Source organism: Ciconia boyciana, chromosome 8 (assembly GCF_034638445.1).
Source record: "Ciconia boyciana chromosome 8, ASM3463844v1, whole genome shotgun sequence".
Taxonomy (NCBI): domain Eukaryota; kingdom Metazoa; phylum Chordata; class Aves; order Ciconiiformes; family Ciconiidae; genus Ciconia; species Ciconia boyciana.
The window spans coordinates 55,128,844-55,151,429 of record NC_132941.1 but is presented as its reverse complement, the minus strand read 5'-3'; the positions used below and the strand labels follow the sequence as shown (position 1 = coordinate 55,151,429).

Sequence of the window (22,586 nt, the reverse complement as noted above, 5' to 3'; positions counted from 1 at the left end):
AGAGGAACAGATTTTCAAAAAGGAAATTACAAACTGCCCATACAACGTGTTATCCTTAGGAAAACAAGTAGCCTCGATGATTGGGGTTGAAAAAAGGAATTGGGGAAGAGGATATTACACAGCTATGACTAGATTTTGTTTGCCTGCTCTCCTGTGAGAAAAGTGTCAGGAGAAGAAAAACAGAAAAATGCTAAACATATTCCCTGCAATGTGACTGGTTATGCAAAATACTGTCCTTCTGGGAGCTGCCTACAGTAGGTTAAGTCTGGCTTTCAGAAGATGAACAGTGGGTTTTCAATTATGGAATTTGAGACCTCTGGAGTGGGGATTATGAGAAGATAGTATAAATCAGACAGCCCTTTTAAGACATGCTTTTTGTTCAGCAACAGGACGAGCCCTCAGACTGGTACTCTTGCAAGCACTCAAGGTATGTACAGTAAAGGGCAGCACAAAGATCCCCCGAACAGGCTCCAGGAGCAGTGGTGCATGGTTTGGGCTGGGGGGGAGCAGTGCCCTGTATCCCAGGGTGTTACCATCGCTGTGCCCCTGCTAAAATGCCGTGCAGCTAATTAGTTGTGGGAGTAGCCTTGGTGCCTGCTAGTTGGGTTACCTCTGTGCCACACGCTATTGCTGGGCTATTTCTCCAGCCTGAAGGGCAATCGGAATTTTACCAGCAGCTTCAGTGAAAACGGGCCAGCAGGCAGTGCTTTGCATCTCCTATGCTAAGGATCTTTACTTGGTTCACCACTCATTGTTCTGACAGTTGTCTCATTTATTAACTTTTTACATCAAAATCCATTCCTCTAAAGCTTATGTTCAGCCTTAAGCTTCAACATGTGCTAATAGTATTAATCATTCTGGAAATAGCTCTGTCTACTCTGCTATCAGTAGCTATCTTGATGACACACTGTCCCGGCTCCATGTTGCTTCCTTGCTTTCTGGGGGTGGCTCTTGAGCAACTAAATAGGTGCACAGCAGGGGAGAGAGGTAGGAAGCAGAAGAAAGCAGAGGGGGATGCCCTTGGGTTGGGCCTCCATGTTTTGGAGCGTGGGCCAAGGTACACTTAGCTGCAGTGCGATTCAGCGGTGGTCTCCTCTGGAGGGGTCTGAGCTTCCACTATGCATCCCATCTGTCCTGGAGGAGACATCACACAACATCCTCGGGGTGGTAAAAATGGTCTAGAAACCTTCCAAGAAGGGTCCTACTGTCACAGGCGTCAAGGGCAGATGGGACCTGCAGATAGGAGAGCCAGGTCTTGGAAATGCTGTGGGATCCTGCAGATCAAGTAAGTGTTGATGTTGCTGCGTGACCTGCCCATATGGTTTTGCCTTTTTACTAGCCAGACTTCTGTGTGTGCATCTCTTCAGAAAAAGGAAGGATATTCTGGAGGGCTTTGAAACCTTCTCCTGGATATATTAAGAAGTAACACCATATGTGGAATCACCAGCAGAGAAATTCAACTAAGACTAAAAATAGAGTTTTGCTTTCTTATTCAAAAAAATGCTAATGCCCAGTTCTAGGATTCTCATGTTTCTTTATCTAATGGACAGTCTTCAAATAAAAGCCTCCTCTGGGGCGATGTCCTGTTCCTTTCACAATTGCCTGAACCACATTTTCTCTTCTTTCTGATCATGTAATATCTCACAGCTAGCTATGGTGACTGTGGAAAAATGCCAGTAACAGTAGTGAGGTTGCAAGTGACACATTGCTAGCTTCTTTGAATATAATTTAGCTGCTGAAAAACAAATCATGGTTACAAGCATATGACCAGTCACCTGCCTGCTTCCTGGCCCATGGCTTAAGAACTTCAAATTAGTACAAAAATACTTCACAGTTAATTAAAAGCCTTACTTTTATGAAGGTCAGTAGAGATGGCTCTGCTTATGATTGCACACAAAAAAATTCCAGTACAACTGGCAAATCACTTCCTGTGTCTTAGTTTCCCATTTCTAAATAGTACAAAGTACTCGCAGACCTGACTTTTCCACAATCCACAGCAGGTGCCAGGAGAACAAACTCCCCCATGGGGCATTTGGTGGTCTCAGGCATACTGCTGTACACTGCTGCTGTACTGCAAGATGCACATGATGAAATAGTCCTTGAATAGGAAAACATGAGGTCATTTTTAGCTATCGATAGTCCATGAAAATGTAAAATGCATGGGACATAAGTGGGAGCGGATCAGAATACTGCTATGGTAATTGTTTAAGAAATATTATGCTTTTACTCACAAATCAATAGACAAGGCAACAAGTTCATCTGAGATCATTGTGTATCTATTTGAGGCACTTCAGTAGTACTTGCTTTTTAGTACCCTAGTATCCCATAGCACATGTCAAAATATTGTATTGGTAGTTGAAATTAACTTAATTATCTGACTTCTTCGGCATTGATCATCTATTTTGACTCTGTGGTCCTTGGGGTAGTACTCTTCCTTCAACTCAGAGCATACTGTCAACATTAACAGTGAATCATAGTCAGGAGAGAATAATCAACTTGCAGCCTCATCTCTTTTCCAGCTAACATTTTGCCATGAAGCATGTTTAAAAAGGCTGGAAATGAACATAAAGTTGAAAGTTAACTGAGCTACTTATGGCTTTTACTACAGCAGCAACAATACCTGTGTCACTGAACAAGTTTACTGAGAAAACAATTTTTGCTGTCAACACCATTGGGAAAAAAACAAAGTTCCCATTCAAGTTATAGCAGTACTGCCCAAGTTAAGCAAATGTAAAAAATGAGAATTTTGTGATTTTTTTTTTACTCCCTCCAAAAATGTGGCGCACTTCTTGCATTACAGGCTAAGACATCCTACTCAGCCACATTGCTTTTTAATCAAACGCTTTCCTTTACCTGTTGCTTGACATTAACCCACTGCTCCTCCTCTGGATCCTCTCCTCCATCTCTATGCTCCCCTTTCCCTTCTGCTGCGGCAGTTTAAGTTAATGTTACTTTCAAAAGTTCCCTTTTAATCAGACCGAGCCTGCTGGCACGAGCTGTCAGCAGTATTCATTTCTCTAGGCTCTTGCCTTATGTTGCATTGCCTTGGCAACAAGATTTAGCAGCAAGGCAACAGCCTTGAACTTGTCAGAGTCTGTTGCAACGCGCCGAGCATGTATTACTCTCTGGCACCTCGGGTTGCTATAACAACTACTAACAATAAAACTCATCTCCCAGCTTTAAATACAGGAACTTTTACAGTCTGTTTCCTGGCAGGGCTGCAGCAATGTTATGTGAATCCTGGCTGTGCTTGTTTTGCCGCCTTCTTCCGTTTTGCACATGATAGCAGCCTCCAGAAGCGAGGTGCCGAGGCACGGGAAGGAGCTCCGCGATGGCAGCGCAGCCCGTGACAGCAAGTGTGGGTGCTGCCAGGGCCGAGAGTGGGGCTGGGCGAACAAAAGGCCGAGTGACCGCAGGGACAATGCGGGGCACAGAGCCCCAGCAGCAAAGCCCAAATGCTCCGGACTGCAGGCTGCGCCCGGTGATGCTCAGCGCCTGCCTGCACCAGGCCTTCGGCTGGGGCGTTTCAATTTTTCCCCTTCTCCAGCAAAATACACCCTGCATGGCTGGTAACGGCATCCTGGGGAGGAGACTGCAGCCATCAGAGAGGCACTTTTGGTCTCTTATCAGCACAAGTGTTTTCTCCCACTCTTGCAAATACTCAGCTGGCGTTACTGATGAGAATAAAGGAGCAGTGCTAGTGTGGAGAGACGTGCAAGGGACCGATGATTGTCCTCGTGACATCCAGCCCTGCTCAGCACAGGTTGTCACGACACAAATATCACAAATGAAGTCTGAATCACTGGTGTTGGGTGTTAAAAAAAACCTCTTAGCAGAGACAGGGCTTTCAGTGCCAGAGGAGCCCTTTATGAGGAACATTTTCAGTCAATGGAAATGCAGGGTGAGGATGTAAATTGAGCCAGTGCAGCATCAGGAACAGTGGAAATTTCGCAGCAGCTCACGCTGCCCTGTCACACCTCCTTCCTGTGGCTTCATTCATGAAGACAGTGCAAACACTCATCCTTTTCCTGTATGTCACAGCCATGAGTATCTTGTGCAGAGTTAACATCATTCTCACTTTTCCATAGCATGGGTCATATTTCTTCAAAAGGACAGAATTAATAACCTGCGACTGGAACAATGGGAAGGCTTGTTTAAGAATAACTCAGGATACAGCACATTTCAAGCGCGGTGAGGGATGCAAACAGGAACAGGAAAGAAGCAGCAGATCTTTCCGCCTTTATGAGTGAAGCTCAGCTCCTGCAGCCAGGAAGCACTGGCAGTGATACAGCACTTGGCAAGATGCGGGAGGAGGCAGAGCTCTGTCTGAGCGAAGGTCTGTTTGTTCAGACAGATTTTTAAATGTAAAAATGCTGCTTTTCATTTTCCACAGTTGCTGCCAGCCGAAGGACAGTAGTTGCAGGTGGCAGGAGCGGCTAGAGATCTGGTCTCACGCTGCTTTCCAGTGACTGCCACCCTGCGGGGCCTGAGGCTGCAGGGACCCCAAGCTCAGAGCACTGCCTGGATCCACAGGTCTTTTAGAAATGACCCCAAACAGGACCCACATGGGCAATGATTTCCTGCTGATGATAACAGAATTAGTGCATGGCAGAAAAGTTGCAGGCAAGGAGCATCCCTGGATAACCACCATCTTTCTACAGGGACCCTTTTCATTGCTTCATTTGCTTTTTCAGGTTCATGCTTTCTCCTGCACAGAGTTTTGAGTAAACATTCCCCGTACTGAGTTGCTAAGAGCCAAGAAGCTGACCTGACAGGGACGCCCCTGCCCCCAAACTTCTCTGGAGCTCTTCACATTTCATGTTTCATTTGGTAAGAAAAATCATCCCAGTTTTTCTGACTCCTAATCTAGAGTTTTGGTTTCACAGATAAAAACAACTAATCAAACATAACAAGCCTTTGTTTTAAGGAAAACAGCTCATTTGAAAAGCCCAAGGCTCAGTTCTGCAGTTAGATCTCAGGACGGCAGTGTCCAAAGACCTGAAATATCATAGATGGAGTCTCAGATGGTCCCAAACCTCTCATGGATATGGGCTAAGGATCACCATCCCTTGGGCATGGGAGTTAAAAAATGTGGCCAGGCACCAAACTAAAGCACCAAACAGCCTCAGAGTTTGGTGTAACATGCAGGGCATATGGCAGTGCCCAGGTTTGTGCCTGAGTGCCGACTGCAGCCTGGAACTGCCCCACGGCAGCTGCAGGGATTGCTCCCGTAAGGCCAGTTACAGGACCTGGGCTACATTTTTAAGGTTTACAGTTTCTATGTGGGACACATGTAGAATGTTCAATCCCAACTTTTCCGCTTTGTCCTGTTGTCTGAGACAGACAGTAACTCAATACTTTGTGTCTGGACTCCTGCACCCACTGGAATAAACATCTGTTTCTTGTACTGCGATTCGTTTAATATATTGCACAGCACAGGACACCAAATTCTTTCAACATGTTCAGGCCCAAGGGATTTTTCGGCAGGTGAGTGGGCCTCGCTCACAAAGGCGGTGACTTCGGGTGGGAGTTGGGGCTTGTAAAATGTGGCCCTTTTATATATATTTACAAATAAATTTCTACTACACTGCAAATGTTAATTGGAAACACAACCCATTTGCCAGTGGTCCCTCACTGGCAACCCCAGGTGCCAGAGACTTGGGTTAGTGTTGCCCAGAGGAGACATGCCACTAACCCAAGTCCTGGCAGGAGCTTGCAGGAGGGCTCCTGCTTGCCCCCCAGCATACAGGGAGAGGAGCAGGACCTAGCAGTGTTACAGAGGGCGAGGACACCTGGCTCCATTAGTTTTATTACTGGGGCAGATAAGGAAACCTTGTGTAATAAAAATGCTTCCCAGGTGTCAGGCCAAAACACAGGCAGGTCACTGCACCATGTTAACGTTTGTGCTAGTGAAGACTTTGAGGAAGAATGGTATCATATGAACTGAATAAAAGTCTCTGTTGTGCAATAAGCATGATTTTCATATTTAAATATGGAATATATCCATAAATATATCCAATTCATCAGGATATACTTCCTTAGCAGCATGGAGTTTTATGCAAGCTGAACAAATGATCTCCTAAAGCACTTACTTAACAGGGCACCAGTGACCACCATGGTCTCTTTTGCATGCATTAGATCTAGCTTTTCCCATCTTTTTTCCTGCTAGAACAGACAAGGGAAAACTACGAAGTCCTGGAAATGGCCACGAGGCTCACATTTCACTTGCAAACAGGCGAGTGCAGGTGAGCAGGGATGTGTGTGCACTGTTTGGTGTTGAAACAGAGCCAGGCAGAGAACTTGGCAAACATTTCATTTTCATCCTTGTCGTTAAAGGTTTACAAGTGAAGTCCTAACATCTGGTATTTAACTGAAAAGAGCAGACGTGGAAGTGCTCGGATATCTACCTGGCCTGCTGCTGCCTCCCTTTCCTTTCCAAATGCAGCTGCTGGGAACCACCCAACCATGATCAGCTTCCAGTGCTGGCTGGATAAATTGTCCTCCCAAGAAAAACTAAGATAAGATCTCTAGATAGGCTTGTTTCTTCTCTCCCTGCTATCTTTTCCCCCAAACACACCATTTGTTGTTGCAGTTTCTAGTTTCACTGTTTCCAAACATACAAAATTTATTTTAAATGCGATCCAAAAGGACTCATGCCACATGTTTGAAGCCTCCATTTAACTCAGAGCTGACAGCTTAAAATACAAGCAATTTTCTGCTGAACCGTTCTCAGGCCCTTCCTTGCCTTGGCACATTACAGCACTGCTGTTATATACTACCAAAACACTTACATTAATTGTTGTTAGGTAATTTTCTTGGGTGGAAATAGGAAGAAAACCGGACTTAAAATACTTGCTGTCTCCCACATGGACACAGGTGTGCCTCCGGGCTGGGAGGATGTGACCTTGCCGAGCCAGCGCACAGGCATGTATGCGACCAAACTCACTGCGGGGCTTTTGTGAATAAAACAACTTGCACGTGACGGTTTGCAGGACAGCCCCTGCGAAACACAAATACAAGTGGGTCGGTTATTGACCAGGCGATCCCAGCACTGTCACGTGGATGGGAGGGGCTGTTCGGCCATGTGTGCAACCTCATAAAAGCGTGTTTTGGCCCTGTGTTGGCAGGGGGAAAGCCATCCCCCTCCCCACCTCCAACCCCCTGCGGGTCTCCTAAGATGTTTCCTGGCTTGGAATCGGTGAGGCTGAGTTCTGAGGCTGCAGCACTGTGGGACCATGGCAATGGGAGAGCCCAATGATGCTCATGGCCCCAGCCCCTGCAGCGAGGAAGCGGGGCTGAGAGCATCCTCTCGCCTGTCCAGTGTACAGGAGATGTCCCAAGCTGCTGGCAAGACGCCGCGGCCCAAAGGCCAGGCTCAGCATGAGCTGAGCTGTAGCATTCCCTGTCCTCAGTGAGAGCTGTGCAGATGCTCAGCCCCCTGCTACAAATCCCTGTTTCCTATTGCCGTCTCCCACACCATCCTGCACCATAACTGGTGCTTTGGGGGGAAAAGCGACGTGTCCCAGTCGCAGACTGGTCACTGGGTCAGCCTCCGACACCACAGTCTCATCAAGGTGCCAAACAGCTCCTGCCGTGAGAAGGCTACGAGCTTGCTCGAGGTGGGCTGGGGTCATCTCCAGAGATTACATTGCAAAACAGGAGTCTAGATTTCACAGGTGCCCAACAGGCGAAGGTGAATGAAATGAAAGTTACAACCATAATAAAGGTATCATGGGTATAGGAGGGTTGATAAGATAAAGGGAGTTCTTTTATGGCTTATTTCCTAGCCTTGATCACTTGATACAGATCAAGATTACAATGGAGTTAATGACTCTGTCACTTGGTGAGGTTGGTCTCAAGCAATTTTGGTTGCTACTTGTCAGGGCTTTCTCCCTTGCCCTTCTCTTTTGTAACCTGATGCAAATACAGTGTTATAAGAACATAAAAGATAGCCCAATTAGGACAATATAATTAAAAGCAAGGCAAAAAGCAATGAAGTGCTTTCATAAAACACCTTTGCAACAGAACTTGCACCATTTTAGTCGAGATCAAACAGCCACTTAGAAAGGACAGTTTCATCTCCTTAAACATTTCAGATTATATATCACAGACAGCACTGCTGATAAATTAATTATTAAAGTATTTTACATTACCTACATTGGCAAGTTCATTAGGGCCACTTCAAAGCTTCCCAGAGACCCAAAATGCCCAGGAAACAAGCATCAAACATTTTGGCTTAACCGGAAAGCTCATTCCGCTTTCTCTTATTTAACTTAGTAGTCATGTATTATTCAAACGAAATAAATAGTGCTGCCTCCCGTGCTCATCCGGGCAAAGCCTTTAGCAGCAAACCGCTGGCTCGTTCAGCCTGGGCATCCACCAGCCTCCACATGGGCCATGTCTCCTCACCAGTCCCCCATGCACCCCAGACCTCCCTAGGGCTCATCCATGGGCTTAACACTGGTCCTGCTGGGTCAGGCCCCCAGTGGTACTGGGATGCTCACAGTGTTTAGACCTAGGTCTCTGCAGACAGGCAGGACACCAGCCCACGTGGCACAGTCACACCTCCACCTGTAAAATGGCTGTTTACTGCAGAGGACTTGTCAAGAGCATAATTGGGAGATGTCTGCAAAATGCTTTCTGGCCTGAATACATCTTTTCTTACAAGACCATTCCTCTTCCGGAATGAGGTTCCTATGCAGAATACCCATCAGTTTGTCATTATTAATTCTACTAGGATGGGAAGGAAATTAGTCTAAATTTTAGTGCTCAATGAGTCAGAACCAGTTAGAAGTCACCTCTGGGTACTGAAGCCTTCACAACATGGCTCTGCAATACCAGGCGCTCAATAGGAACTAAAAAGCTCTTGCAGACATCAATATTTTCCCTTCTATTTTCTGCTTCCTTTAGCACATTTTTAGGAGATGGGAATGCAGACTTCTTTTTTACCTTTATTAAATCAAGATCTTGATCAGGAAGACAGAATGGGGACACATTTTGGTCACCAAACAACACAGTAAGATGTTTTCAGTGGTGGCTTAATTTATTTCATTTTAAATTAGAGAGAGACATCAGTACCACATTGATAGTCTGTCTGCCGTGGCGATTGCTATTTCTGCCCTGATCTGGGACCAAAGTAGAGAAAGTTAATCAAATTCAATCCTCCTGGTTTGCTCCTCTCTCAGTCCGGAGCTGTAGGGTAGCTAGAGGAGGCAGTACAGATCTGCTCTCACGCTGTAGCTGCTCTCCTTGGACTGGCTGCGGACAGGCGGGATGGCATCTCCAGACCTGGAGGAATTAATGAGGCAAGTTCGATGGAGATACTGAGCCTTCCCCTGCCCTGTCCTTCCCCTAGTACGCTGGGCTCTGTGAGCAGCCTGGTTATTTCATGCTGTGGACAGTCCCCAAGTCACACTCCCACACAGGAGATGTATTTTCTTTCCTCCCTGTATTTGATTGCTGCTGCTCCCACGGTCTGTTAGCTAACCCAAACTGATTTAATAATGATTCACTGGCAAAAAATAATCAAACAAACAATTTCACTGGCACAGGCATTAAGATTACCTTGCGTTTAGCCACTGTCCTAAATTCAGCCAAACCGAAAGCTCTGCAGAGCAGGAAGGGAAGAGGCCAATCACCCTTAGCTCTGCCCCCAGGAAGCAAGTGTGGAGCATGTGGATCACGCCAGGGGGGGTTGGAGTCTCTTGTTCCCTTGGGTACAATGTGCACAAGCCGGGCAGCACAGGGGAGGAAAAGGCATCTGTGCGGTGCAGCACTACTTGGTGAGCTGGAAAGGCACGTGACAAACATTTGAAATGTTTCAGACTGATCCATCCCCCTTCCCTGGGCCGGCGCAGAGCTCCGGCAGGTGCAGCTCTCCACAACCCTCTATTAAGAGCCGCAGCCAAATGCAAAATCTAACCCCGAATTATTATTATGAGTCAGAGGAGGCTGAAAGGACCATTTCACAACCCTGATTGGATTCAGCTGCAGAGTTCGCCATCGGCAAATGATCTACGTGATCATCGTGCCAATGTTGCAGTGCTTTTAAAATGTCCTGACATGTGCTTTACTATGAGCATCGCTGGATTCTGGCCGGTTTCCAAGAAATGAATCTTCTCAGCAAATATTCTGCAGGGTGAGCATAACGTGGTCTGTAACGCAAATGCAAAACACGGCTGTAGTTTACCCTGAGGGGGACACTGATGTGGTGATCTAAATGGGCCTTCCTGGCCCAGACTGCCAGGATTGTGGGCAAGGCTGGAAGATTGGGTGAGAATAATCAGGAAACAGCAATTAGTTTCACCCAAGGAGATTAATGAGGAAAGAAAACTCTTCCTGCTATAACAGTCATGGCCACCAGTCTCCCCCTCCCCCATCCCTTCTCATGGACAGCCTGCAGCCCTGGCCCCATCCAACAACCCTTCCCAATGCCGGGACACCGGTTGCAGGACAGACCTTTTATTCTCTTCTGTCGGATTACAAGTTTTGCTGTGCCGTGTTATGCCCTAGATTTTATTCCAGAGATGTACGAGACAGAGCTCTGCAACGTGGAGAGAGCCACAGAGGGCAGCAGTTGCTGGCCAGGGCCGGCTGCAGGATTCGGTGCTGCAGGGGAGCTGGAATTGCTCAGCCTGGAGAATAGTCAGAGAGAGGAAGGAGCCAGACCCTTTCCAGATGTGCACAGCGAAAGGGCAAAGGGCAAGCTGCAATGAGGAAATTCTGCTTGGATATCGGGAATAAACCTTTTTGCTCCAGGGTGGTCAGCGCTAGCGCGGGCTGCCCAGGGAGTCTGGGCTTCTCCTTTCTTGGAGATACTCAAAACCCAGCAGGACAGTCCCTAAGCAACCTGCTCTAGCTTTGAAGCTGGCCTTGCTTTTAGCAGAGGGTTGGACTAGAGACCTCCAAAAGCCTCTTCTTCCCTGAACTATTCTACATTTCTCTCATCCTGTTTTTGCTTCATGCTTCCCCTGGAAATACATGAATAGTCGGGGAGACCCAGGCGGTTTAGTAAAAGCTCGGCTTGTGTTGGCTCTCTAGACACAGCAGCAAATATTTGGCAATTTGTGGGTAAAGCTCTGTGGGCTACAGCATTGGCGTGGACTGAGGGAGGGGAAGGAGGAAGGGCAGAGTAGCTGCTGGCTGCACTTTTTTTCTTCTGGAAAAAAGCATACAGACTGAGGCCCAGGGACTAGTTTCATGAGCTGGCCATGTACCTACACAGTTCTCCCTTACCAGCGAGATGCCAGGTGTGGCGCCCAGCCTGTGCATCTTTAAGGGCCCGGTCCTGAGCACCACGCAGCCAGCCGAGCATCTCCTCTCCTACCGAGTCCCCAGGATGTGCAGGGGGCCCTGAACTAAAACGTGGTCCCACTGACACCACATTTTCCTCCTCTCTTCATCCTCTGCAGAGTCATGGTTACACTGGGTGCAGAGACGAACCCCATGGAAGAGTGGTGGCTGCGGCACTGTCACAGCATGGAGGCCAGAGGGTCCCCAGGGTACTGGCTCCTGCAAACAGACCCCTCCAGCCTGGATGCAGTTACAAAGCAGATTTTTTGCTTTTGTTGCAGCCTGTGTTGGCAGTGATCTTCTTTCTGCATTTCTGTAACACCCTCCTGGTTTTGTCAATAGGGTTGACTTATAGCCCACCTGTAAAAAACTGCCAGGGGCAGAGAAGAGTGGTGGAAGGTATTTTCATTAGGGAGCACGCATGGCAGATGGCCAGATTTTACAACAGTTGCACTCACTGTTGTTACAAATACGACCCTCCTCCCTTCCAAGCAGAAAACCGACGGTAATTTATCTTGAAAAGCAGACGGCACCTTTTCTGCTGAGGCTTTAAGCAAAGTAATGGGATGCCGACATTTTCCTGGAGCTGTGCTTAGCACCAGAAAGCAAGCTGTGGGGTACCTAAAGGCCGCCAGTTTCGTCCGAGCCCCCAGCAGCTCCGGCCCTGTCCTGGCTCCTTCTCCCCCGCCTCCGGCAGCTCGGAACCGCCAGTGACTCCCGAGGCCGGCCGAGCTGCACGGCGTCAGGAGGGAGAGGAGCCCGGCGCATTCGCTGGGCAGCCTCAGATCCCCCTCCAGACGGTATGTTTGGAAGTTTAAGAGCGAAGCGGATCAGAGAGGCGAGCGCAGGCCGAGGTTTTGGGGACAGGGCCCTGAGGCGGTGCCAGGCGATTCGCTCCGCTCCGGTTTTCCCCCTGAGGGAGGCACCGGCAGCCGCCAAATGCCGACGCTTCCCGTCGGTTGCAACACACTCGGCCTGCCCTGGGCTTCACACCGGCTTTCCGGCCCGCCTCCGCCGCAAGACGGAGCCCCCCGCCCGCAGGTCCCCGTCTGGGCTCCCCCAGCGGGGCCCGCGCCGAGCACCGGGCCGGGGGCCGCCGAGGCGGGAGGACGGCGCGCGCGGGGGACGGGACGGGACGGGGCGGGGCGGGGCGGGGCGGGCGGCCCCTCAGGGCTCAGGCGAACGGCCCCGCCGGGCAGGGCGGCTGTCGCGGGGCGCCGGTGCGCGGTGCCCGGTGCCGGCCCGGCGGGAGCACGGCGGGCGCTCCCGCTCCCCGTCCCACTCCGCGCGCCCCTCGCCTCACGCCGCCGCCTCCCCCGTGACGTCCTCCACGACGTCAGCGGCGGGTGGCCGCGGCGGCCCACGTGGGCGCTGACGTCGCGGCGCGGACGGCGGGCGGGACGGCGGCAGGTGAGGAGCAGCGGGGCGGGGGCGGGGGCAGGGGCAGGCCCGGGTGGGTGCTTCAGCGTTAATGGCAGCGAGCGTTACATGTATGGGGTGGCGCGGCCGCGGGGGCCTCGGCACGGCCTGGGCCCGGCCTCCCCCGGCAGCGCTGGCATCCGGGCCCTGTCCGGGTGTCCAGGCCCAGTCAGCCAGGCCCTGCGCGGGTAGGCAGGCCCTGCCAGCCAGGCCCAGTCGGGGTCTCTAGGCCCTGTCACCCAGGCCCAGTCGGGGTCTCCAGGCCCAAGTGGCCGTGTCAGCCCTGTGTGGGGCTGGGGGAGACTTTTGGCTCGGGGTCAGGCCAGGCTGGGGTTTTTGGTGAGTTTGGGGTGCGGGCGGGTACTGGGGGGCAAGCGGTGGGGTTTGTGCCCCAGTGCATGGCTGCGAGCGCTTGGACTGCCCTGCATGCAGCCAGCCCAGGCCAGGGAGGCCTGGTTTTGAGTTGGTGTTGCTGGTTCCTGACAATGCAAGCTTACATGCTTATTTTGAACAAGTTTATTCATAAAAGAGAAAACAAAGAGGAAATTATCAGAAGGATGAGCCTATCTGAAGCAAACAGGACGTAAACACTCAGGGTGGTCTAACACAGCAGCCACAGGCAGACGCAGATGTAGCCTGACCTCCTGGCCTTGCCTCCCTTCCCTGCCGTGGCACTGACACACACCCTGACCCAGCGGGCCCTGTGTCCCCAACCCTCACCATCGCTGGCTCCTGGGGTTCCAGCAGCCCATCGCTCTGTGTGTGTGGGGGAGGCAGGAGGAGGTGTCTGGTTCCTCCGCCAGCATTTTCGTGGTTGCTCTTTGCCCTGTGTGTCTGACGGAGATGCTGTCCAGGCGGGATCTGGCCTGGGCTCTTGGAGAACTGACTCCTGTGGTCTGAGTGAGGTGTAGATAATGCGTGTCTAGACAGTGACAGGTTTTGGGATCCATCTCTGACTGCCATCATGCTGCAGTGATACTTTGCATGTTACCTCTGCTCTGCCTTAGTTTCCCCATCTGTAAAATGGGGAGTGGCTTCTGACAGAATGATTGCGAAAACAAATTGGTGTAAAACAGCATATGCTTGCAAGATTTAATCATAAGTCTTGACAAGCAAATGCCTGGCCCTTGAGGTTCCGTGCTCCCCCATGGTTCACCCTCAGTGCATCTCTAATCTTGCCAGTGGGATGTAGCATTAATGCATTTTCAGCTCTTTGCTGGGGGATGAGAATGTTTTATGAGGGGCAAAGTTTGTTAGCCGTTTCAGTTTTGCCCTTTGCTTTCTCAGGCACACTGGAGCTTATGAAGGCCAAGCAAAGAGCTGAATGGTATTTTGTGTGAGCAGAGGCAAGAAGCATCCAGACGTGGGGGACTACAGAGGCAGGTAACATGGCAGTCTGATACCTCTGAAAAAGTTAGGGCAAGGAATGGGACTGTTTCTTGCACTATTAAATCCACTACTTTAATTTCAGCTGTGTTTGGTTTTAATCACTGGAGTGATTAAATAATGATAGAGAAGCTGTTTTAACTTTTAGAGGCTTATAATTATGGCCAAGAAAGGAAAGGTCACCTGTTAAAAATTATAGGGGGACCAGAGTAAATGACTACCAAAGATCTGGGAGAAAATAGCTTCTCTTTCTCTGGAAATTGAAGACAATTTTATTGGAAAGTTTGTGGAGGATTTTTTTAAAGTGATTTCTTATGCTGTAGGGGTTATCTAAAATAGATGTCCTCCTTGATATGGGTTTTGCTGCCAATTTAGCTTAGTTGTGTTTTTAATATTGCAAGCAAATCTTTCAACAGTGAGAGTACTTTTTAAATGATTTTTTTTTTTTTGTCCTTGAGAGAATCTCTTGTTTGCTAAGAAAACTGTGGCTTGTCAGCAAGGAGCTTTATTAAAAGGCAAAGCCTTGCCATTCCTTGCCTATTTAAATGAGACTTTCAGGCTCCTGGAGACAAAGCACAGGTCAGGAAAGGAAGCTGTGTCTTTATGAGTTTGTAGAAAGAGATTCTTTTCTGCTGGCTAGTCGCTCTGTTGTTGCTCTCTCTCCTTTGTGTTTTTCCTCTATCTGAACATAAATCAGCAGCAATGTTGTAGAATGTTACAGCAGCTCGTTACAGAGGACAGACAGAAACAATCCCAGTATAATAAAGTTCAGTGTAGCTTGCAAACACTGTATAAAACTATGAAATTTGCCCTGGAAATAAATCTTGAGGTGTGCTCTAATCCCAGTAAAGGCACTGGAGTCAAGATACCAATTTGAGGATTTAGCGTATGGTGCCTTTTGAGCTTGATTTGCTTCTTGTAGTCTGGGTTTTAAAACACAGTGTACCTGTGGGCAGACAGTCAGTCACACGCAAGGCTGATGTGCTCTAAACTTCTTGTGATGAGACGTGTGAATGGTGGTCTTGGGTTGAGATTTTTACACCTGAATGCATCAGGTCTCGGTTCAGTTCCTGACTTGATCACAGTGCTGCTGTGTGACCTTGGTCAAATCATGTCTTCCTATGGCTTGTGAAATGGAGGCAGCTCTTCTGCCTTCCTGTTTAGATGGCAAACATCACAGGGCAGGGACTGTGCCTTACTATGTTTTGGCATAAGACCGTAATGTTGCCTGGGGCTCCTGGTAGTTACTGAGGTGTAAATAGAATAAGTGCCTGGATAAACAAAAAATGTTTGAGACTTGCATGCTGTTTGCTTCTCCCATCTATGATCTGTCTGTGGACGTGGCTGTGAAATGAGCTGTGAGATGAACTGGTCAGAATAAAATACTGCATAGCATGGCATTCAAGCAGCACAGAGCCTGCCCACCTTGCCCTGGGAAGCGACAGCATTAAAGTTGTGAGATCCCAGCACGTTCTTAAAAATGTGAAAGGAATGGGTAGAGAACTGGGAAGGGGATTAAGCCCACTTTGGGCACCCTTTGGAGACGTGAGTGAAGAAAAGATGGAGAGAACACCTGAAGAGGTTCAGGATACTTGATTTTCGTAGGCTTTCAGGCTAGGCCTCTCCTACAGCTTGAACATCCTCTGCAGTCAGTTGGTGCCTTCCACTGCAGCCTTCACTCGTGCCAGCACAGCAGCATGGCCTGATGCATCACTGTGTGTGGTGCTCACAGCAGGCCCTGACTATTGACGGTTTCTGGGTAGCAAATTGAGAGGCTGGTGTTCACTGCAATGCCAAAGATACATCCGCCTTGCAAAACCACAGCAAGGGAGGGTGGTTGGCCTGTGCCCTTGTTTTGCCCTCTGATCTGGTGTCTTCCATCCAGCCTGTGCCCCACCCCTGCCTGCCTGACACCAGCTGAGATCTGCTGAGCATTTGCCAAAGGTCTTTCGAGAAGGTTCCTTTAAGCCTCCCTAATTGTTGCCTGGCAGTCACTTGTGAGAGCTCAACGGGCTGTTCCTCCTGTTATAGTTGTGTTCTTGCTAGGTGAACTAACATGCAGCCCAGAGGTAAATAAGGCCAGTGAATGCATCCCTGTGTATGTCCTTGGGAGCAGATTTATTTTGTCTGCCTTAATCCAGTCACCAGTCCACTATGAAGCCCTGTGCTATAGTGAAACTTCTAAAAATTGCATTCTTAATTGGTCCATTTCTGAGTGCCTGTTGTGCATGGCTTGCTCTCCCAGCAGCCTGTGCTCCTGTGCACATAAGCCACAGTATCTCTGCCTCCAGAGTGAAAAGCCTGAAAGTTTCTCTCAATGCACATGACGGGTGGGGCTTCTTCTGATCTGTGGGTACTTGGGACTGTCAACATCACATGCCAAGACCTTTCCTGGCTGTCATAGGGAATTTCTAAGGTGCTCTGGTTCCTGGTGCTGTCCACATGCAGAAGGGTTGGCAAGTGTGTTAAGCTCGTGTGTATCACCACTGGGCATGCCAGTCCTTCACCAGTTGGGAAGGGTCCTTTACAGGATAGACCAGCTTTGACTCTCTGCCCTCAACCTGATCCCTCATTCTCAAGGAACATGAGCGAAGTGACAAGACAGGTGAAATTCTGGCCTGAGAGGGATGACATTGGCACAGTTGTCCTCAAGGGGAGTTTCCAGTGGTGATGGTCTCCAGCCTGTGCACGTGAGTGACCCAGGATGGCTGGAGAAGCTCTCAAGTTCTGTGCTTTGTTTTAGTGGCCGGTAGGAAGATGAGTCCAAAAATTACAACAGAGCTGCTGAAGCAACTGCGGCAGGTGATGAAGAGTCCCAAGTATGTCCAGGAGCCTGTCCAAGCCTACATAGTGCCCTCTGGAGATGCCCACCAGGTATGTATGTATGGATTATGGGAATGGTTGCACTTTCCTTCCCTGCAAAAAATAAAAGCCAGGGATAACTGAAATCATCCTTCATTCACTCACTTTAATGATTCTAGCATAAAAGCCTGGGTAACCTGAGAAACATCATGTTGGAAAAAGTTGCTGGAGTCTGTTCAGGAGACTGAGGTTTTTATGTTCTTGTAACAAATCAGCGTGGATGTTCCACCAGCAACTTCTCATCAGATTGTCTCCAGGGAGCTCAGACTGCAAAAAAGGGAGCTTGCCAGAGCACTTGCTGTCCCTATCCTGGCTGTTGGGAAGAACGGATTTACTGAGGGAGGAAAAGGCATTACCTGGGCTTTAGTTTCCCCATTAGCACCTGCTGATCAACACATACTCTTAAGCGAGGTGGCGAAGGATTAGTTGCGGAGCTTTCCCTTTGCCAGATCCAGTTCTTGCTGGAATTTGCTGCCTTATCCTAAAGCCCTTCAGGTCCTGTGCAGAGGGGCCTTTGGAGAGGGAGGGAAGGAACAGGCCACAAGGACACTTCCCTTTCGATGCTGCCCTGCATCAGCTTGTTCTGCGCACTAGAGACAGGAGGGAAGTCTGGGCCCAGGGTGGTAACCCATGGCGGTAACTGTTGTCTGCTGCTTCAACCGTTAAGATTTTTGGAGTCCATGACATTAATTTTAAGTTGCTGAACTGCCTTTTACCTCCCCTGCCTGCTCATATGCTAGTTTCAGTCTTCTGTTTGCTCTGTTAGGAGACCTGAGAACTGCCAAGGTTTTTCCCTCTTCAGCCATTTTCAGGAAACAAAAGACCTGAAGCTTTCCTGGCTCACACCCAAAGCTCCCTTTTACCCCAGGGTGCACGAGAGCAAACTGCAACTGAACCAGAACCTTTGCCCTTGCCTTGGCACTGAGGTGAGCTGGGTCCAGACTTGCCTGTGCCCTGGGACCATATGTGCAGCATCATGTTTCCTCTTAGGGAGATCCAAACTTGGGCAGGTAGAAGGAAGGCATTTTCTGCAGCTGCTATTGTCTGCTGCATTCCTGCCTCAAGCTGCCTCTGTCCATATATAACTCTGGTTTCATTTCACTAGACGTTAAATGCTGTCATGTGAGTTGAAGAATGTGACCCTCAGGACTTCTGGGTTTTTCTGTTGCTTTCTTTTCCTTGACAGAGTGCAGTTAAGCAGAGAACCCCATGTTGCTATTTCCTGCTGGGCGAGTTGGTCAGGTTTCTCTGCAGAGCGAATCTATCTGAATGGAAACGATTACTAAAAGCTGCTGATTCTGGCGCCTCCTGACTAGCTAGTGCAGGGTTTTGTCTGTGAGGTTTGGGAAATGGTGCAATTTTAGCCATTGGCGGAAACCTGTTGATCCCAGAACAGGCTTACTGATTCCAGGTAAATTGTGATGAGCTGAGATTTGCAGCTTCCCCACGTTCCAAGCAAGGGTTTGTTTCCTGTACGCAAATAAGAACTTTATAGCCCTGCAGACAGATTTTGCTCTTAGGCAGCTCCCTCTGTGACTCAGAAGACTGTGGTTTAATGATACCCAAGCTTTTGGTGGCTTGAGCCATTTCCTCCCCACAGCCCAAGCTACTTATTGCTGTCCTTGCCTCTCTCAGCTGTTCCTGAGGCTGTCCTGGGATCCACATCAGAGAACTTGTCAACAAAGAGGGCTTTCCCTCCTGTGGTGTTGACACAGGGTTTAGATTGGGGGAAACTTTATTCCCTTCTAGGTTGCAAAGGAACCCCTGGGTTGGACTGATGCTGATACACCCCAACGCGGCAACTTGCTGACTGATTTCTCTTTGTAACACTGGGAGAGTTTGAGCTCTGAGCTCTATGATGCTTTTAATGTTGGTTTTCCTGCCAAGGCTAGAAGGCTTAGGTTATAATACTGCCAGGAGGCTTGCCACCAGTTGTATCCTTTGCTTTCCATGCTTAGTTGTGTAAGGAGCTGAAAGACTTGCAGAGCTTCTCAAACACAGCTGGCTCTGACTCTGGCTTCTCAAACACAGCTGACTCTGACAAGGCTGCTTAATACCTTTGATCATGAAGGGGAGAAATGCCATGCTTTTGGGAATGAGGCACCTAAGTCCTTTGTGGTTCGGTTAAAAATGCCTGTCTGAGCTTTTGGGGTGTTGCAGTGGTAAGTGCAGGATCCATTTTTATGTTGAGTCACCCAGTTTACATTGAATCTGGAGTTTGCCCATGTCGGAATATTCAGAGATTGGAGGAGCTTTCTTCTTAATGGGAGGGAATGATGTTTGGATTAGAGCTTGGGTTTGGAGCCAGAGCTTAACTGGGGCCGGCTTCCACCCCCAGGCCTTGACTCGGTGAAAACAAATTTGGTTAGATCTGGCTGGTCTTCCACATCAAGGAAGCACCTGCCCAGCTCAGGGCCCCATGTTTGGGTTGGCAGAGATGCTGTCTTCTGCTCCGGGCTGGCTCCTCTGACACACATTTGTTCTGAGCCGAGGAATCAGTGGAGTTATAAAGCAAGAGACGGCTTGTGCACAGGTTGCGCTGACCTGTTCCAGATCTTACCAAGGCAGTTAGGTTTCTGGCAGTGAATACTGACCTCCCTCTGAGTACACAGCAGTGTTTGTTCTTTAATGGCATCAGTGTCTTAGCTCTAAGGGCAGCGAGCTGCACTTTTCATTGCTGATTTTAGTTGACATTAGGATAGAATAAGCTTTAACATGTTAATGGCCCAACCATGCAGGCTCTGGTGATAAGCACCACTGATTTTTTGGGGGTTCTTCCTGGCTTAGCTGACAGTTTCTGCGATGCAGCCCCCAGTTCTGTCTGCGTGTCAAGGACTGACAGGTGTGGTGGAAAGTAGATGTGAAAGGCTTGAGGAGGGCCAGGTTGAAGGCCATCGAAGCTGCAAGACAAACCCCAGGGAAATACCGTGTTCTGACTGTGCTGTGGCCTCTACTTTGTGTGGCGTACGCAGGTGTTCCCCTTGTAATTTTAGCTTGTGCAAAACATGGGCTCATCTTTGCACAGTGGGGGTTGCTGCATGGAACAGAACAGGTGGGTGTGCAAGAATTCAGACTGACAGATGAATGAACCATCTTCCCCTCCAGATCCCTTAGACTCTCTTTTAAAGCCCATCTGCCTCATTGTAAACTCTTAAAATGTTCCCTGGATTTGTCTGTGAATGAGACAGCATGAGGTGTTTCTCATACAGTCAAGGTCTTTGCTAGTTTAGGTCAGCTTTTACCAGATTTAAACCTGATAGACTTCTTTTTTTCCTTTTACTTTTTTTTTTTTTAAATTGTTTTAATCCATTTCACTGTTCTGTGCTGTTGATGCAGCTAGCTCAGTGTTAACCCTTCCTATGAATGTGAGATTGCTTGTCTGCACAAGCAAACTAGCCTGTAGTCTCTGCTGCGTTGGTCAAGAGAAAGGGAAGCGAAGTCGCTGGTCTGATTTGAGATGTATTTAGTGATATGATCCACAGTGGAAAATTTCCAGCATCCCCTTTACGCGTTGGTCCCTGGGAGATGGTGTCCCAGCTTTGAGCTGAGAAGGGTAGGAGAGGGAGAGTCATAGCAGTCAACAGGCTGAATACTCGTTAGGAAATGTTGAAATGGGGAATCCTCCTCAGGTCCAGCATTGTTCTGCTTTCATGTTCTGTCCTGCTGCTGTGAGACAGGCAGCTGGGGAAACGGGTGCTTGATTCTGTTTCCTGAACAACTTTGTCCTCTCTGTCTGCTGATGCCTCTGTTGTTATTTTAAAGGGGGTTAGTGGTGATGGTGGTGCTGTGGTGGGGTGAGGCGGATCCACCCCGTCAGCTATAGGTGTGCAGAGGGCAGTTGTCCCTTCCTGGGGTGGGTATCCTGACCCCTCTCCTTCCCCACAGCTGCTGAGCATATGTCACAACCCTGTGGGGTCTGTGGGGCTGGACAGGAAGAGGCACAGGGAACCGGACTGGCTCAGAGATGAGGGCACCCGTGGTCTCAATACCTGCCCCATTTCTGCCAACTTTCATTAGTGGTTGGATAAAATAGAGAATTTCTTGGGAGCATATCCCAGGAATCTTCCCTGGCAATCAGGAGCAAAAGCTACTCGGCCAGATCGTCTCTTGGGCCATCAGTTTTGCTGTCCCAAGGCTCAGTTTTAAAATGTTAGTGGTGAATGGTTGGTAGCTGCTGCCTAGGGCATCTCCCAGGAGGGGAGAGACATAGCTGTTCTGGAGGGGTTTTGACAGTGGGGTGATTGGGAGCAGAAATAAAGAGTTGGTCCCAGGTGCTGCAATTTGTGCTTCTCACTCACTCCTGTGTGTTGAACCCTCTGCCTTCTTTAGAACAGTGAAGAGTAACAGATTTGAAGGGAGTATTTTCTAACAATCAGGTGATTTAAAAATAGCCCTGGACAGAGACAGGGGAATGCAGTATCTGTCACAGTAGGAACTAAAATGATATGAGAATCAGGCTGTGGTTTCTCAGCTCAGTCCCTAAAATGTTTCTTTTGCCACAGCATAGCTGGGTGCAGAGAAACTTTATGGGCAGAGGAACAGACTTTGGTTTCAGACCATTTGTAAAGCACAAATCCAGGGGTTTTGCAGCTCAAACATCAGTGCTGTCAGCCTGAATTAAGCTGATTTGCTGAGTTGTGCTAGTTAATTAACAGGCCTACTCAGCAGTTCTGACCTCCGAACTTGCCAGAAGTGGGATCCCATGAAAATGGTGTGTGGGCTATTTCAAGGTACAGTTGTTCTTTTAATTTTGGCAGCTCCTGTGGATGTTGGGTATCTGTGCATTCTCAGGCTCTTCTGTAATGCTGCCAACAGATGTATCCACAAACACAGGTTGTGATGGGTTTGGGATGAGGATGGACTAGTAGTCTTTGATTCACTCTCACCCCTCAAACCATGGTCTGGTGGTTTCTGGTGTAGTCAGGTTTTGAGTAGGCAAGGAAGAAGTGAGAGGATCAGCATCTAATTATGAAAGTTTTTACAGTTTTACCACCTTGATGATTTTCTTTCAATGTCATTGTTGTGGAAAAGAAAGTCTTAAAGGAATTCTTAGAAATGCCAGTGAGGGGACTTCACTGGAGATAGTGAATTTTACAGATTTTATGCGCTGATTACTCTGGTCTCCAAGATCAAGGGGTGCTTCTGGTTTTTCTTCCTTTCACATTGCAGCTTCAAAGGCAGCATTTGTTTGTTGCCCAAAGGGGAGGCTGAGTGTGAAATAAACATCTGCAAACTCTGAAGCACTTCAGTGTTTACAGACGTTTGTGGGAGAAAAGTGCTGCAGCTTAAAAAAAAAACAAAACAGTTGGACATAAATACAATATAATCACAGATGATTAAATGTTCCAGTGGAGTAGAGCCCAGGATTTTTTAACTCATTTCATTCTCTCTGTGGTGTCCTTTACGAGAAAAAGCTTATCAAAGTATTTGTCATCAGCTGATTTCCCCCCCCCCCCCCCGCTGCTATAAATAATTGCTGCCTCTTTTGTTTTCTAGAGCGAGTACATTGCACCGTGTGATTGCAGACGGGCGTTCATCTCTGGATTTGATGGCTCTGCAGGTACCTTTCCAGAACTTGGGTTCTTGCTAATGTACATAATTCCCCTGTAAAGAAATAGTCTCATTCA

The 22,586-nt window shown here is 48.6% G+C and overlaps 1 protein-coding gene and 1 long non-coding RNA gene across 8 annotated transcripts in view; both read left to right on the top strand.

The window, feature by feature from the left end:
- Nucleotides 1-247: 247 nt before the first annotated feature.
- On the top strand, nucleotides 248-6,944 carry LOC140655960 (uncharacterized). Its single transcript, XR_012043913.1, has 4 exons — nucleotides 248-427; nucleotides 4,695-4,830; nucleotides 6,170-6,245; nucleotides 6,337-6,944. It is a non-coding gene; the product is annotated as an uncharacterized lncRNA (long non-coding RNA).
- A 5,523-nt stretch (nucleotides 6,945-12,467) lies between these two features.
- Nucleotides 12,468-22,586, top strand: part of XPNPEP1 (X-prolyl aminopeptidase 1) — a 32,215-nt gene continuing 22,096 nt past the window's right edge. Inside the window, exons 1-4 of one of the 7 annotated variants that reach the window (XM_072871073.1) lie at nucleotides 12,468-12,702; nucleotides 13,999-14,094; nucleotides 16,841-16,971; nucleotides 22,456-22,523. In XM_072871073.1, the coding sequence (XP_072727174.1) occupies nucleotides 16,855-16,971; nucleotides 22,456-22,523 (185 nt within the window). In that variant the 5' untranslated portion in view covers nucleotides 12,468-12,702; nucleotides 13,999-14,094; nucleotides 16,841-16,854. The other 6 variants (XM_072871075.1, XM_072871074.1, XM_072871078.1 and 3 more) reach the window with 6 other exon arrangements.